Genomic DNA, 14,954 nt, shown 5'->3' with positions numbered 1-14,954 from the left:
ATATATATATATATATATATATATATATATATATATATGAAGGAAAGAGGGTACAAGTAGTTAAGAGAGATTGGGAAAAGCTTCATATTAAAGTTGGTGCTTAAATTGCATCTGGAGGGAAGAAAGAGCTTCTGTGAAATGAGAAGGAAATTTATTCTAAGCATGAATAAGGGCTAGAACATGGCAGGGAGAGAGTGTCATGGATGCGGAATAGAGATCTCAACTGGATTGGATCACAGAGTAGAGTCAGGATTAGGGTACGGAGGATGCAGGGAGGAAGGGAATAGCCACTGAGTTTGAAAAGATGACCTGGGGCCAGGTTGCAAAGGGCATTCCTCTAAACAAAAGTTTGTTTTTGATCCTAGAAACAAGAGGAAGTGACTAAAGTTGTTCTAGTGGGGGTGACTTGGACAGATTATGCTGAAGGAGAATTACTTGGACAACTGTGTGTAGAATGGATGGTCAGAGGAGGAAATTAATTAGGAGGTATCACCATAACTCAAGTGAGAGGTGGTGGGAGCCTGGACTTAGGGAGTAGAAGTGAAGAAAAAAGATGCGAGGGATGCTGTAAAGGCAGAAATGACAAAATCAGCAGTTAAGTGGAAATGTGAAACAGTGGGGTGCTAGGAAATGGTTAAAAGCCAGTTCTTCAGGGGAAAAATTATGTCTTTATTGATTTGTTGATTGTCTAGATTTTCTCCATCGAATTCTTAAATCTCATCAATCAACAAGGCAATAAATCAAGCCCTAATTCATAAGAAGCCAGTTTCTGAGGTGGAATTGTTTACACTGAAAATTTAACAGTCAGCTGTCCTCTCCCCTCCAGTAGGATGAGGGAGAATTGAAGACCATGACATAATTAAAGATCTGGGAGGTGGAGAGTAAAAATAGGATAAAATATAACCCACAAAAGAAATGTGAAATCTAGAAAAGAGATGGGTTTGGGGAGAAAGGTATCATTCCAAGTTCTGGACCTCCAAAATTTAGTCGGGGGCCTGGCATAAATGCACCCCAAGAACATTTGGTGAGTTCCTTTTCCCCCCTCCTTGAATATGCTACTTCCTGAATGTCTCCTGTATACATAAGGCAGTCAGTATGTGTTCATTGATAGATGGTTGCTCATCTAGCAAAAGGATTCCATGCTGCATTTCTTTAAAAAAACATTTTGAAGTTTAAACATTTGAGTCAATTTCCTCTCAGCATTCTTTGAATACTTGTACCACCTCCATTCCTTTGCTTTATCTCTAAGCTTTAGATTTCTTTCTGTTATTTGATTAAATTTTCAAAGTGCCTTTCTTCTCTATATGAAAAATATTAAATTGTTTTATACTAGCATCAAAAGGAATATTGATTTAGAAGAAGCCATGGCCAAAAGAGGAGAGCCCTAAGTTTGCACTCAGAAGACCTGGCCTGTGAATACTGGCTTTGCTATTTACTTGCTGTGTCTCAGAGAAATCATTGAATCTCTTTGAGCCTCAGGTCCTTCATCTCTAAAATGAAAATAATAATATTTGTTCCACCCCCTTAGTGTAAAGGGGTATGGAAAACACTGTGTAAGCTACACAGTGCTACAGAAATGTGGGGAGCAATTATTATCCCTTATAACCCTTAAGCATCCTATAAATATCAACCATCCTTATTGTAGTTTTCTTGTGACTGGGAATACTTACAAATCCTGGGCAGTCCTCTGAATACCCTTTGTAAGGGAAGACTAATTCCCATTTTTCAAAATAAGACAATGAAACCATAACTTTGTTTATTTCCTAAATGGGCAGATAAAAATATAAAGTAAATTCACCCAAAGAAGTCACAGAATCAGACTTCTAAAGGTCAAAGTGATATCAAATTCCACCTAGTCCAACCCTCTCATTTTGCTGATATAGAAAAGGAGACCCAGGGTGATTAAATTACTTTACCAAGCTCACACAGGTGAATAGCAAAGAGGCAAGCTTAGAACTAAGGTCTTCTAAGCCCAAAGCCAAAGCTTTCTCCCCTGTATTATACTCCTTCCCCTGTACCACTGTACCCTGTACCATTCTGAATGTTTAGTTTTCAGACCACTGAATTCTACTGATTGTAGAAATTGTCAATCAGTAACAGCCATGAATAGAAAAAAGGGATTGCCTAGGGTTTAAAGGAGGTGGCAAGGAGGTAAGGATTAAGACATTAGGGAAGAAGTCAAGGGTGGGGGAAAGGGAAGCTAGAATTGGAAGTGTTAGGACTTGAACAAATTCTTCTGATGTAAGGTTTCTATACCCAAGATCCTTGTAGTGATAGGCTGTATGCCAGCTTTGAAAACTGTGTCTGTTATGTGTAGATGCTTCCACAATTCACCCTCATTTTGAGGCATTTTGTGGCAGGAAACACAGGTTGCAAATGAAGAAAGACCATTTCTTAACATTTATGCCCTATCTACCTCTTGAAAACCAACAGATTATACACCAATAATGTTCTGTTGAATTCTTAGTGGTTGGTGGTAAGATGATGTTGCATTTGATAAAGATGAAGATGAGCTAACAATTTATATCCTTGCAAGAAGTTTATCTTAAGGGTTTTGCCATTTGAAAATCAAGGCAGTTTTACCTTCAGGCTTTTTTTAATCATGGCCTTTACCACAAATGTTCCAGAGTAGGCCTGAGTCACCATTACTATCCAGCCACTTGTAAAACTAAGGATCAGGTTTGACTCTGTACAACAAACTGCTTTGGATGTTATTTATTCCTGTCCCCTGTACTAGCACATACGCAGAGACAAATACTAATGAATATCTCAGCCATGTGAACTCTCAGTTGAGTAGCTTTCAGATTTTTTGCAATTCCTGTAGGAGACGCTTGCTTTGATTCAAGATGTAGGGTATAATTGCCTCAGCTGGTTTATAGTACTCGCTGAAGACAGGTCTCTCATCCATGTGCTTGTGCATGTGTTTTGGAAGGAAATAGCAATACCCATGGTAAAGAGCTCCTGGTTTCTTTGGAAAAGCACATTGGGATTCAGAACAGCTCTTCTGGATTTAGAGACTGTTAGAATTCATCCCCTAGAGGTCAGGGTGGTCAGAAGAAGATGGAAGATTAAATGAACCTCAGATGCCTTGGTTTTTTAACTCATTTCTACAACTGATTAAATCCTAGCTGAATGTTTACTCCTGACCCCGTGAACAGAGCTCATTTATTGAAGCTTTGCCTGCTGTTTGGCAGAAGAACAGCAGGAAAGGGAGATTTTTTTTTTTTTTGGCAGGGGGGGCTCCAGTATGAAGACCTGTCCCTTTTTATTCACCAGTAATCAAGTGAGAGCCACAGAACTCATGGTCTGTCATGAGGGGTGGGTGAGAGAGAGAGAAAAGAAGTAGATGAAATAATTGTCAACATTTTGTCCCCTCACCTGTAGCCCTACCAGCTGTTTGGGTGCTTAGTGGAAAAATGCAAAGGGGATCAAAGGGGTGGAGTGGGAGGGAAGCTCTCTGAGAGTGACTGAAATATTGCCCCTCTTCATTATACTCTGCTTTATTCTGTTATATTCTATTTTCCAGTTTTATAGAATTAAAGAATTAGGGAAAGGGGATGAAAGATATTTAAAACAACAAGAACAACCATAGCAAACAGAGTTCCCCCACTATACTAAGATGATGGATGTTGTTTAGTTGTACCCAGTTCTTCATGATCCCATTTGGGGGTTTCTTGACAAAGGCACTGGAGTGGTTTGCTGTTTCCTTCTCCAGAATGAGCATTCTATAGATAAGGAAACGGAGGCAAACAGGATTAATTGACTTGTCCAGGGTCACACATCTGAGTCTAGGCCAGATTCGCTGTCTCCTGCTCCACCTCGATGCCCTTCTAAAAAACAGGGGGAAATGGAAAGTAGCTCTGGAAATCATGAGACTTAGTTTGAATTCCAGCTCGGGCATTACCTCCAGTATGATCTTTTCAAGCCTATTTCTCATTTGAAAAATGAGAGCAATAGATGGACCACTAACCTCATATAAGGGTGTTGGTTTTTTTTTTTACGCTATTTTTATATATTTTTTTTAATTTTGTTTTGCAAGCAGTTGAGGTTAAGTGACTTGCCCAAGTGCCTCAGGTGAAATTTGAACTCAGATCCTCCTGATTCCAGGACCAGGACTCTATCCACTATACCATCTAGCTGCTCCTCATTTTGTAATTCTTTTTTTTTTCCCTGAGGTTGGGGTTAAGTGACTTGCCCAGGGTCACACAGCTAGGAAGTGTTAAGTGTCTGAGACCAGATTTGAACTCAGATCCTCCTGAATTCAGGGCTGGTGCTCTATCCACTGCGCCACCTAGCTGACCCCCATTTTGTAATTCTTAAAGTAATTTATAAACATGAACAATTTCCTTTCTCTCCTTAACCCTAACTCAGTCATCCTAAGTGTGGTTAGTGCTTGTAATCTTAAAATCTCATAACTTTTAAGATTTCTCTCAGATGTGAATTGGTCATTAAGACTATTTAAAACAAACACACAGACAATATCCACACTGAATAAAATATTGAGAGGTAGAGTCTTCTACCTCTAAGAGGTCATATGCTCTAAACTTGTCATTTAGCTTGTTGTTGTTTGCTTTATTCTCAAAGATGACCATGGCATGCGAGTGCATTAGATTTGAGCTAGAGAGGACTGGGCAAGTTTACCTGCCTCACTTTCTCCTCCAGGAGGGAGGAAGAGAAGGAAGAAAAGAAGGAAGGGAGGAAGAAAAAAAAGGAAGGAAGGAAGGAAGGAAGGAAAGGAGGGAGGGAGGGAGGGAAGGAAAAGGGAAGGAAGGAAAAAGAAAAAGGGAGAGGGAGAAAGAGAAAGAGAGAGATGAAAGCTAGCTGTATTGCTCAGTCTTCATGGGGCAGCTCTTTCTCACAGAAGATGCTGTTTGTCCTTCATTCTTGCAGAAGACCATGACATCAGGGAGGGGAGATGCCTTGCCATGAAAGTGTGTTGGATTTAAATGAGGGAGAGCTGTGCAAGGTCACCTACCTCCTTTCCTCCTCTAGAGTCATCTTGGTCTAATGGCCAGGTATAGATTAGAGTGACTGGAAATGGCCCTGGATGCAGTAGTAGATCTCAGGCAGAAACATTTGCTGTTTACATTCCCTCTGAATTGTTTAACTGATAAGAAAATGGAGGCTAAGCGAGATTAAAAGGCAGTGTCACTATCAGGATTTGAACCTAGATCCAACCCAAAAATCTAGTGTTCTGCTCTATTTTTTTCTATTTTATTCTAATGTCTTGTTCTGTTTTCCTATTGCTTATGTCACCTTTTAAAAATGTTGTCTTTTCTTCCCTTCTAATGTGAATTCCAGGAAAGAAATCTGGACTGGTTCCCTAGGATGCGTGCCATGTCCCTGGTCAGTAGTGATTCTGAAGGAGAGCAAAATGAGCTGAGGAACCTGCAAGAAAAGCTGGAGTCCACCATGAAGCTCGTTACCAATCTCTCCGGTCAGCTGTCAGAATTAAAGGATCAGGTAAAGACAAAATCTCACTTCCCCTTCTCAATGACTTATCCCTATCTCTACCGTCCAAAAAAGCCATGATAAAGGCGATAATCTAAGATGAATAAATTCATATATTTAAAAATCTTCAGCTATTTTACAAGATTAGAACATGAGACTAGGGTACAGATAGCAAGCTAACTAACCACATGACTTGTCAGTGTCCCCAGCTACGGACTGCAGTAGTCACAGTCACTGCCCAGAGTCAAGGTTAGCATGCAGGAAGTAAAGAATGTGAATCTAAAAATGAAAACTCCTGTGGTTCAATGATGCAGTACCAGAGATAGGAAGCATAGACCCACTGGTTGTACCCAGAACACGTGTGTCCAGTGATAGACCAATGTCACTCTCAAAAATCAGCCCTGTTTTGATCTCATAATACGCGGCTGATGCTCCTTCCCCGGGATAAGCAGGACGTTTACTGCCTTTGGACTATGGGCACAGGTTTAGACAGATCCCTCCATACTCTTGCTTGATCCTCCTTAACATCAACTGCATGCTGTTTACAAACAGTCCGCTGACATAGGATTATGGTGCAGTTGTGTGAGATGGGACAGATTGACAAAGCTAGCAGGGACTTGGGGAGACCAAGCTTGGGACTCCAACAGAAGAATCACTTTTCATCCACTTTCTAGCAAGATTACCCATTTGATATAAGAAGTGATTCTATATGCAGATACCATGCAAGATGTAGCTGCAGTAACTTGCTGTATTTGTGTATATGTGTGTGATTATATATATATGGAGGGGGGGGAGAGAAGGGTTGTTCACATATGTATATATGTATGTGTGCACATAGACATGAAATGTCCACAAGATCCTTTTTGAACAGTTCACAAACTATTATTAACCATACTGTGAATGTCTTTATTTCCAATAAAAATAAGCCAAACCCTAGCCCCCCAGTATAAGGTAAAGAATCTAATGAGAAAGGGCGAAATCCTTATTTATGAAATCTGTCCTAAGCTCAGAGTTTGATAGCTACCTAAAACGATTAATAAACTAAGTTAGAAACATTAATGAAGATGTAATTAGGTGACCTTAGTTATTATTTTAACAACCTTTGCTCCTCTTGTGAAACATTTGACAAATGGTCCACAAACTTCAGCCAGCTGGTAAAAGTAGATCTGTTGTAACTGCTCCTCTCCTGCCCTGTGAAGAGAGAAGCAAACTTCATATAACATCTGCTGATGATGTAGTTATCTTCTTCTCCCTTTTGAGTGATTTATTGCTGGAGAAAACTCAGTTCACTTAGAAGTTTAAAAAAATATATTCAAAATCCTGTGGACAACCTTGTTCCGGTTTAGAACTCCCAAGTGTAAGAATCCCTTTTTTTTTTTTTGAGACCTAAGACCATTTTCAAAAGGTAATACCAATTTCAATTAGGTGAACACCTAAAACCATTTTCTCACTTTTATTTAAGCCTACAGCTCCAGCATGTCAGCATCTCTACTATTCTAGCAATCAGTGGTCTGTCTGACCAAAACCACTATGTCCATTCATTGTAATTTTTCAGTATCACAACTGGAGTCTTTCTGGAGCATGCGTCAGCTAATCCAAGCACATTATCCATTCAGTGGAGAGTTCATTGAAATTTCTGTCTGGACCACATTGTCCTTAGGTGCTTACTCATGTTGTAGTTGTTAGTGGATCACATCATATTATTAAGCAAATCTTTTTCTATAGAATTTACATGTTAGAACCAGGCAGCCTGTACCAATTAAATTTTATTCTTTTGGAGAAGTTAGCTGGATAGTGGCATATTTATTGATTATTTTCAATTTGTTGTATTCTCTGTTACTTTTTGTGAATTAAGAAAATAAGACTGTAATATGGTATTTGTTCAGCTGAGTAGGGAGGCTGGTAGATGTATTATTTCCTCTCTTTTTTTATTATCATGTTGTTATTACTGGTAAATTTTAATTCAAGTTAACATTTTCTTACTAAAACTAAAGCTTTAGCTTCAATTCAGCCAATAAATCCTAATGTGAGCAAGGCAAAAGCTATCATCATAGACAGGCTTTTATATTCGTTAAATGGCTAACTTTTGCTCCAGCCAAGTTTTAGCCTTTTTCCATTTTTACTTTATGGTAACTCGACTCTACCCAACATCTAAAAGTACTCTTATTGTGAATGGGTGTAAATATTAATCTCATCTTATAAACATGATCACCAGAGATTGATGAGAAGATAAGTTTATTCATGGGACTGTTCTTGCAAGTTCCCTTGAACATATATTTCCATTCTAATAACTTTCCTTATGTGGTAAGATAGTACAGTGGTATGGTGAATACAGCATAATTTTACTTTTTATAGAATTAGATTTTTCTTCTTATTTGGTATTAACACAGTGATGCTTTTTGAGCATGCAACTGACAAGTCTTTTTCTGTTTTTGGTTTGAAAATCAAAACTTGTTGTATGAATCTTAGGTATTCCAAAGTTAGATTTAAGGAATCGATTTTAAATTTAAAATCGATTTTAAATCAATTTATTCTAGGGAGTTAGCAAAATCTGCATTTTCTGTAATATGATTTGTTGAAAATTCTTAGTTTTAACCAGTCTTAAGAAAAAAAAAGTTTTGATTTTTTTTTTTTTTTTTTTACTCTCTGGAAAATAGTGAGCGGGAAACATTTGTGATAGTCATTAAAGCCACAAGTTTTGAAAGGCTGTCTTTTCAGGGATCTGGAAGCTGCAGTGGACAACTGGGCTCCAGCATCTTTTACATATGTGGTGGTCTTCAAAGAACAAATCATTTTAAATCTGTGTGATTTTGGTGTTGATTTGTGCCACTATTTAAAGTTCCAATTTCAAAACAAAAGCCCAGATTATTACTTAAAACCTGCTGTTTTGAGTTTTTTCTAACAACATGAAAAGGTCATTTGAGTTTCTATTACAAGTGTTTTTAAGGAACTACTGTAAGAATATGTACTTTTGATGTCAATGTCTTTATTCTCAATTTGCTCCTGTTTTTCAAGTAGAATCATAACCAGTTTTAGTGACTGACCTGGGCATCCTAGCAGTGCTTAGAGCTTTTGAGAAATTTTTTCTTACAGAAGTTAATATTGTTGAGAAATACTGCAAAAACAGTTGAATCATCTAACAGAGACCCAAAATGGTTAGGGAATGGACATTCTCATTCATTGAATATTCTGCATAAGAAGGAGCTGACAGATTTATGTTGTACCTCTTCCTTAAAGAATTCAAATAATATATTGAACTGTAATCTTTTATTCAGAAGGCATTTCAGAACCCTGCGATGTTTCAAGGTCATTATAAGAATTACTGTACAGGACTATAAAAACAATTCCAATTAGTTGAGTTTTCAGATTTATTTGTTTGTTTTGTTTTTTGTCTTCTGAATAAGCAAGAGTTTCCCACATCAGGAAAGCCTCCCTCCAAAGAAAGATTGTAGAATCCCATTATGGGCAGATTGTGGCATCTCTGCAGAGTTGCTGACCCTTCCTTCCTGTACATCCCCCACCCCACTATAAATTATTTAGTGCTTGATAGTAGAAAACTGGAATTTACTCATTGTCTCCAATCGTATGGATTTTTATGAAGATATTTTCAGACACTTTGCTGTCTCTGATTTTAAAAGCCACAATGTACTTTGTTGTCCTGTTGCTACTTCTTGTCTAGATCAATAATGTCGGAACATACTAAATGATGAAATAGAGCTTGTTTCGGGGTTAAGAGAGAGAGAGAAGGCAACATGACTTCAAAAACTGTTCATCCTCAGCTCAGAAGGAAAAGAACTAAGTTTAGGGACATAAAAATCCTTTAAACAGAAATCATATGAAATAGGACAGAGTGTAAAGGGTGGAATCAGGATAATTTGGATTCAAAGTTCACTGTATGACCCAGGGACAAATCATTTAACTCCATGTAACTCACCCAAGTCCCTTCTGATACGGGTTTGGATACCAGCTGTGATCTGCAAGGGAGAAGGGAGTTTGCTGTGTTGCCACAAACACAAGAGTATTTAAGTAGAAAAGACTTCCAGTCTGTGAGTGGAAATTTCTTTTTTAGTTTAAGTAAAATATCTATCTTTTTTCAGATCTGAGAATATAATGTTGCCATTAAAAGGCTGACATGTTCTTACTTTTCCATCTTTTTTTTTGTTTTTTTCCCCCAGAAGGAAACTGCTTTTTATTGACATCCATTTTTTAAAGTTTCTGACTGAACACTCCATTTCATGTAATTTTTCAACTGAAGGTTTGATTTCAGTCTTATTTTTCATAAACAAAGGACAATAATAATTCAGATGTTCAGATCCAGGGGAAGAAATAAGCTTGGAGGGGGGAGAGTAAGCTTTGGTTTTAGTAATTAAAGAGTAGAACATGCTCATGGTTATTAGATTAAGTGTGAGGCATGAAATTAAGCTAACAGATGGAGAAAATAATTTGAAAATATAAACTAGAATTCAGCAAGATCTGGCTCCTGATGACTCCTATATACACTATCACATATCGGTTTTGACCCTTAGCTCTTTCAGGCCTAGACTTTCCTGTCTATGAATCATATTGGTTTTTTATTGCTGCTTTCCCCCACCTTTCCATCTAATTAAAATAATTGTTTGATGAAGATTTGCCAGGAGGGCTGAGCATTAAGCCCTTCAGGCAACTGCCTTAATTCTTCTCATTTATGGCAGCCACTTAAATACCAGTTTTGAATTACAACCTCCAGGATGTCTACAAACCACAGTCATTCAGAAATTTGAAAAAGTAATTGTATGTTTGCTGTTGTTATTTTTTAAAAACCCATAAGCTAGATATCAAAATATTGACTAATTCGAAAAAGTTTGAGTATCTACTATGGGCTCACTTCTAGGGGGTCACAAAAGAAATAAGACATGGCCTTTGTTGTAGCTTACAAACTCAGTGGGAAGACAAGACCTATATGTCATGCCCATGACTAGCCCCACAGAATGCATCAGAATAAGACAAATTGAGTTGTAAGAGGAAGAAACTTCTGAAAGAAGCCTCAGTCTTTCAGAAACAAGATTTCATGCCAGGGGAGAGAGAATACCAAGACCACTAAGAGGTTTTTGCTTCTTTGGAGGTGTGTCTACTTAGAATGGTTGTTCTAGTCAACAAAGTGCTAAACTCAGTTACTCTTAAAATTGTGTATCCTGAGGCAATACCCCAATTGCCCTAGCCTAGTTACAGTTCTACATATGCATCTAAAACATTGTAATAGCAATTTATGATGTATGATCCATACTCAGACACAAAATATAAATTCATACATAGTATCTTTCTTCTTTTAAACAATCCAAAGCAGGTAAGTGCAGTATTATCAATTAGGCTTCTTTAGCCCTTCATTTCTACTCTGTAGAATATAATACTCTGTATTAGTCCAACTGAATAAATTTTAAAAACTGTTCAGAGAAGAGAGATCAACATGGAATAATAGTAATATTCAAGGAAGTCTTCATAGGGCACTCTGAAGAATTTAGATAAGTAGGGAAAATGAGGTGAGTCATTTCAGGTAGATCAAATGAGAACAGACATGGTTAGGGTGACCAACTTCTGTTTAGGAGGAAAGTGAGTGAAAAATTCATTTAGGAGATAGATAAAATGAGTCCACATTAGACAGGAATCAGAGGGGGGAAAAATGAATGGTTATAAGCAATGAAGAGTTGAGGATCTTGTAAACCAAAAGTAAGGAGCTTAGAACTTAGCCCATAATGATTAAAAAAAAAAAAAAAAAATTGGGGGAGGAGGCAGGTAGCTGTGTGACCCTGGACAAGTCACTTAACCCCAATTATCTCAGCAAAAACAAACAAATAAATAAATAATAAATTATTGAAAGTTTTATAGCATTCTTGTGTAGCAAAATAATTTTATAACTATGTAAACATATATTGAATTTAACATTTATTTTAACATGTTTAACAATATTAGATTACTTGCCATCTAGGGAAGGGAGTGGGAAGAAGGAGGGGAAAATTTGGAACACAAGGTTTTGCAAGGTTGAATGTTGAAAAATTATCCATGCATATGTTTTGAAAACAAAAAGCTTTAATTTAAAAAAAGAAAGTTTTATAGCAGAAGACTGAAATGATTCCGTTAAACTTGACAAATACATCAAGTGCAAAGTACCATGCTGGGTATGAGGGATAAGTAGGGCTTTACTGGAGCCAGCTCTAACCTGGCTTGGGAAAGCTACTGGCTAAGTTTTCAGGATGAGCATTTTACACCTCTCTGAATCAGCAAATGTTTTTCAGAGACTGAGCTGTTAAACATTTGCCAATACACCTCAGTAATACAAAGATTAAAATAACAGTCTATGTCCTCATAGCAACCTTAGATTAGTGAAGGAAAGAACCTCATCTAGTCCATTTCCATTTTGTAGAAGGGAGCAGGGAAAAGGGAAGGGCGCAAGCATTTATTACATGCTTCCTATGTGCCAACCAATTTACAAATGTTACCTCACAAACTACTTTGGGAAATAGGTGCTAGGTTTATCCCTATTCAATAGGGATTCAATTATCAATGGAACTGGGGAAAATAGGGATGGAGTGCCCAGGGTTACATAGCCTAGAGAAGCATGACAGACATGATTCCATGGATAGGAAAGGCAGGATTCCACCAAAGCTCTTTCTGCTTCAGGGTTGTGGAGGATCATACTCCACATGGGGGAGAGTGGTAATGAAAATAAACAGAGATGTATCACACAAAAATAGACAAAGAAAATGAACAAAGATTAATATAGACAAGGAAATTTGAGGTGGATGAGAGTGTGAGGAATTGGAAATGAATCAAGAAAGGTTTCTTTGAAATGGCACTTACTTTGAATGACCATGGGAAAATTCAGACAGACAGCACTGAGGCATAAAGGGAGAAGGAGTGTTGGGAAAAAGCTAGTAATTCAACCTGTCCCTAACTTGAATGGAAAGTGAGGGTGAAAAGGTAGGTTGGAGTTAGATTGTGAAGGGTCTTGAATGCCAAATCAATAGTCTGTATTTGATTCTAGAGGCAATAGGGAGCTACCAAAAGTGGCAGGTATTCCTGAGCAGAGGAGAAAGATAAAACTATATGTGCTTTAAAGGATTGGAGTTTGTTTTGTTTTGTTTTTTTAGCTTTTATTTTTTATATTTACTTCTTTTCTTTTTTTTTAAGGATGAAATAAAGAGGAAGGAAATGAGGGTCTAGGATGTTTCTTAGCAAGTCACTTGCTAAGAAAGTCACTACAGTAGATCAGGAAAAAAAAAATGGTGCAAACCTACACCAGGAGGAAGGAGATGAATGTGAAAGATGCTATTCAAGTAGAAGCAGCAGAATTTGGCATAGAGGAAAGAAGCAGGAGAATGAGAAGGAAAAGCTGGAGGGGATTCTGAGATTACAAACTGAGTGATTGAGAGGATGGACGTAGAAATAGAGAAGTCTGGAGCAGGAAAATCAATTCTATCTTGGACATGCTGATTTTGAGATATCAAGGGGCAAATCCAAGTGGAATTTCCCAGCAGACAATTCAAGAAGTAGTAGCTTTCTGTAAAGAAATTATGGTTGGATATTATAATACTTTAATAAATCTTGTAGTCATGATTATAGAAATCATAACTAAACCCAAAGATGGGTGAGATCACGATGGGAGGGCGTAGCAAAGAAGAGTCAGGCAGTCAGAACACATTTATTAAGTGCCTACTATGTATCAGGCATTGTGCTAAGAACCCAGAAGGAGAAAGTATCATGAAGTCAGGAGAGAAGAAAAATTAAGCAGAAGAATGATCCATTTATGTCAGAAGCTTCAGAGACAGGTCAAAGAGAATGAAAACAGAATAAAGGGCACAATCTTTATAAAGCTGGGTTTTGTTTTGTTTTTTTTAAAGCTATTGCAGGCAATGAATATTGGCTACTATTCCTAGAAGTTTAACAATAAAAGACAGGGAAGAGATAGGAGAGTGATAAAAATGATCTTTTGGGGAAGATTGGTTCCTTTTGGAAAGTGGATTATAAAGAAGAGAAAGTAGTGTAAGGAAAGCTACTTTGGGCTGTTTTACATGAGAAAGTCTAGAATGAAAGCGTAATTTAAATGGAAAGGAATAAATGGATTTGAGATGTATAGAAAGAACAATGGGCCGACTTGGAAACTGGTTAGATGAACCCAAGATGACTCTAAATTTTTATATCTAGATAAATAGAAAATCGATGGTTGGGAAAGAGCCAGTTTGAGATATGTTGCTCAATGTAAAAGGCTCTAAAATTTGGGAGGGGAGGGGTTATCCTTGAAGGCAGTATTAAGTAGCTTTCATTAAGAAAAAGTCTGATTACTAACTACTTTTGGATAATTTAAGATGCCCTATATTGGATGGAATTAAAAGCCCTGGAAATCCTTAATTCATTACAATTATCTTTTGAGACTCATCCAGATAAATTTACCACAAAGCACTGAATCAGATTCCATTAGATTGCAAGAAGTGAATGAGAAGAACAAGATTCAGAATTTTATGGAAAGTCACTCAGCCAGGTAGGCAGAGATAATAGATCTGAACTCAGTATCTGAACAATAAGGAGATCAAATAATTGAAGAGCTAAAACATATAGAGAATGCATTGCAGAAGTGTTAGGGATTGATTCTGTAATACTCTATCAGGTTTCCTTCCCAGATTTAATTGTTGAAAAACATTTACTTTCTGGAGCCTGCTGTTTTCCTTTAGAGCTCCACAGCTCACTTGAGGGTTCCCATCTCTACCTGAGGCTGTTGAGTTGGGACTGAACCAAGCCACACCTTTGTTAAGACTGGAGACTTTCTGAAATTCTTTCTGGAAATATTTGCCACCCATGCAGCTTTTCTCTTCACATTACTCATAAAATAGTCAAGAAATGGCATCTTGATCCTACTAAACGGTGCTAAAAGGCACCTTTAATTATATTTCATAATAGTGAAAATGTTTTATGTGCTTTTAAAAAAAATCACACTTAGATATATAATTTTCAAGTCCCATAGAACACTTGACATTTTAGGAACCATCAAATCAGTATATCTTAGACCAAAATTCATAATTATGACTTGTAGATTTTTCTACCGTAAAAATTTGATTCAACTTTCTTTTATGTAAACCACTAACAAAAATAACACATACACACACACACACACACACACACACACACACATACATTCTATGAAGAAGATGACTTAAGGATTTTGTGACCAAAGTTTAAAGTTTAATCTTCATAAGTCTGCTATGTCCAGGCAAGATTTTATTTGATATGGTTCAGCTGCCAATAAATAGAACATGATGCCAGTATCATTCTTTTTCTGATCATGACACCCTATACTTCTCAGTCATTTTGACATTCTACTTCCATTATATTTGTGTATTTGCCTTATTTTGTCTACTAGGTCTTATTTAATAGCTCTATATTTTTAGCATCTAGTGCATCTCCAGAATATAGTAGGTACTAAAAAATAATTTTAAATTGAACCAAACTTCTAACATAAAGAAATTTTTCCCCCC

The 14,954-nt window shown here is 37.1% G+C and overlaps 1 protein-coding gene and 1 long non-coding RNA gene across 13 annotated transcripts in view; one reads left to right on the top strand and one right to left on the bottom strand.

Annotated features, from left to right (window-relative positions):
* The window catches only part of ITPR1 (inositol 1,4,5-trisphosphate receptor type 1), a 387,688-nt gene that overhangs the window by 368,943 nt on the left and 3,791 nt on the right, over positions 1–14,954 (top strand). For all 12 annotated transcript variants that reach the window (XM_074284052.1, XM_074284050.1, XM_074284045.1 and 9 more), the window contains one exon: positions 5,302–5,463. In XM_074284052.1, the coding sequence (XP_074140153.1) occupies positions 5,302–5,463 (162 nt within the window). The remainder of the gene's footprint in view (positions 1–5,301; positions 5,464–14,954) is intronic.
* LOC141551885 (uncharacterized) overlaps positions 6,397–14,954 on the bottom strand; it is a 34,670-nt gene continuing 26,112 nt past the window's right edge. Inside the window, exon 3 of the long non-coding RNA XR_012484991.1 lies at positions 6,397–6,642. This is a non-coding gene — a long non-coding RNA (uncharacterized LOC141551885). The remainder of the gene's footprint in view (positions 6,643–14,954) is intronic.

This window comes from Sminthopsis crassicaudata, chromosome 1, assembly GCF_048593235.1.
Source record: "Sminthopsis crassicaudata isolate SCR6 chromosome 1, ASM4859323v1, whole genome shotgun sequence".
Lineage (NCBI taxonomy): Eukaryota > Metazoa > Chordata > Mammalia > Dasyuromorphia > Dasyuridae > Sminthopsis > Sminthopsis crassicaudata.
This window is presented reverse-complemented; position numbering and strand designations above follow the sequence as displayed.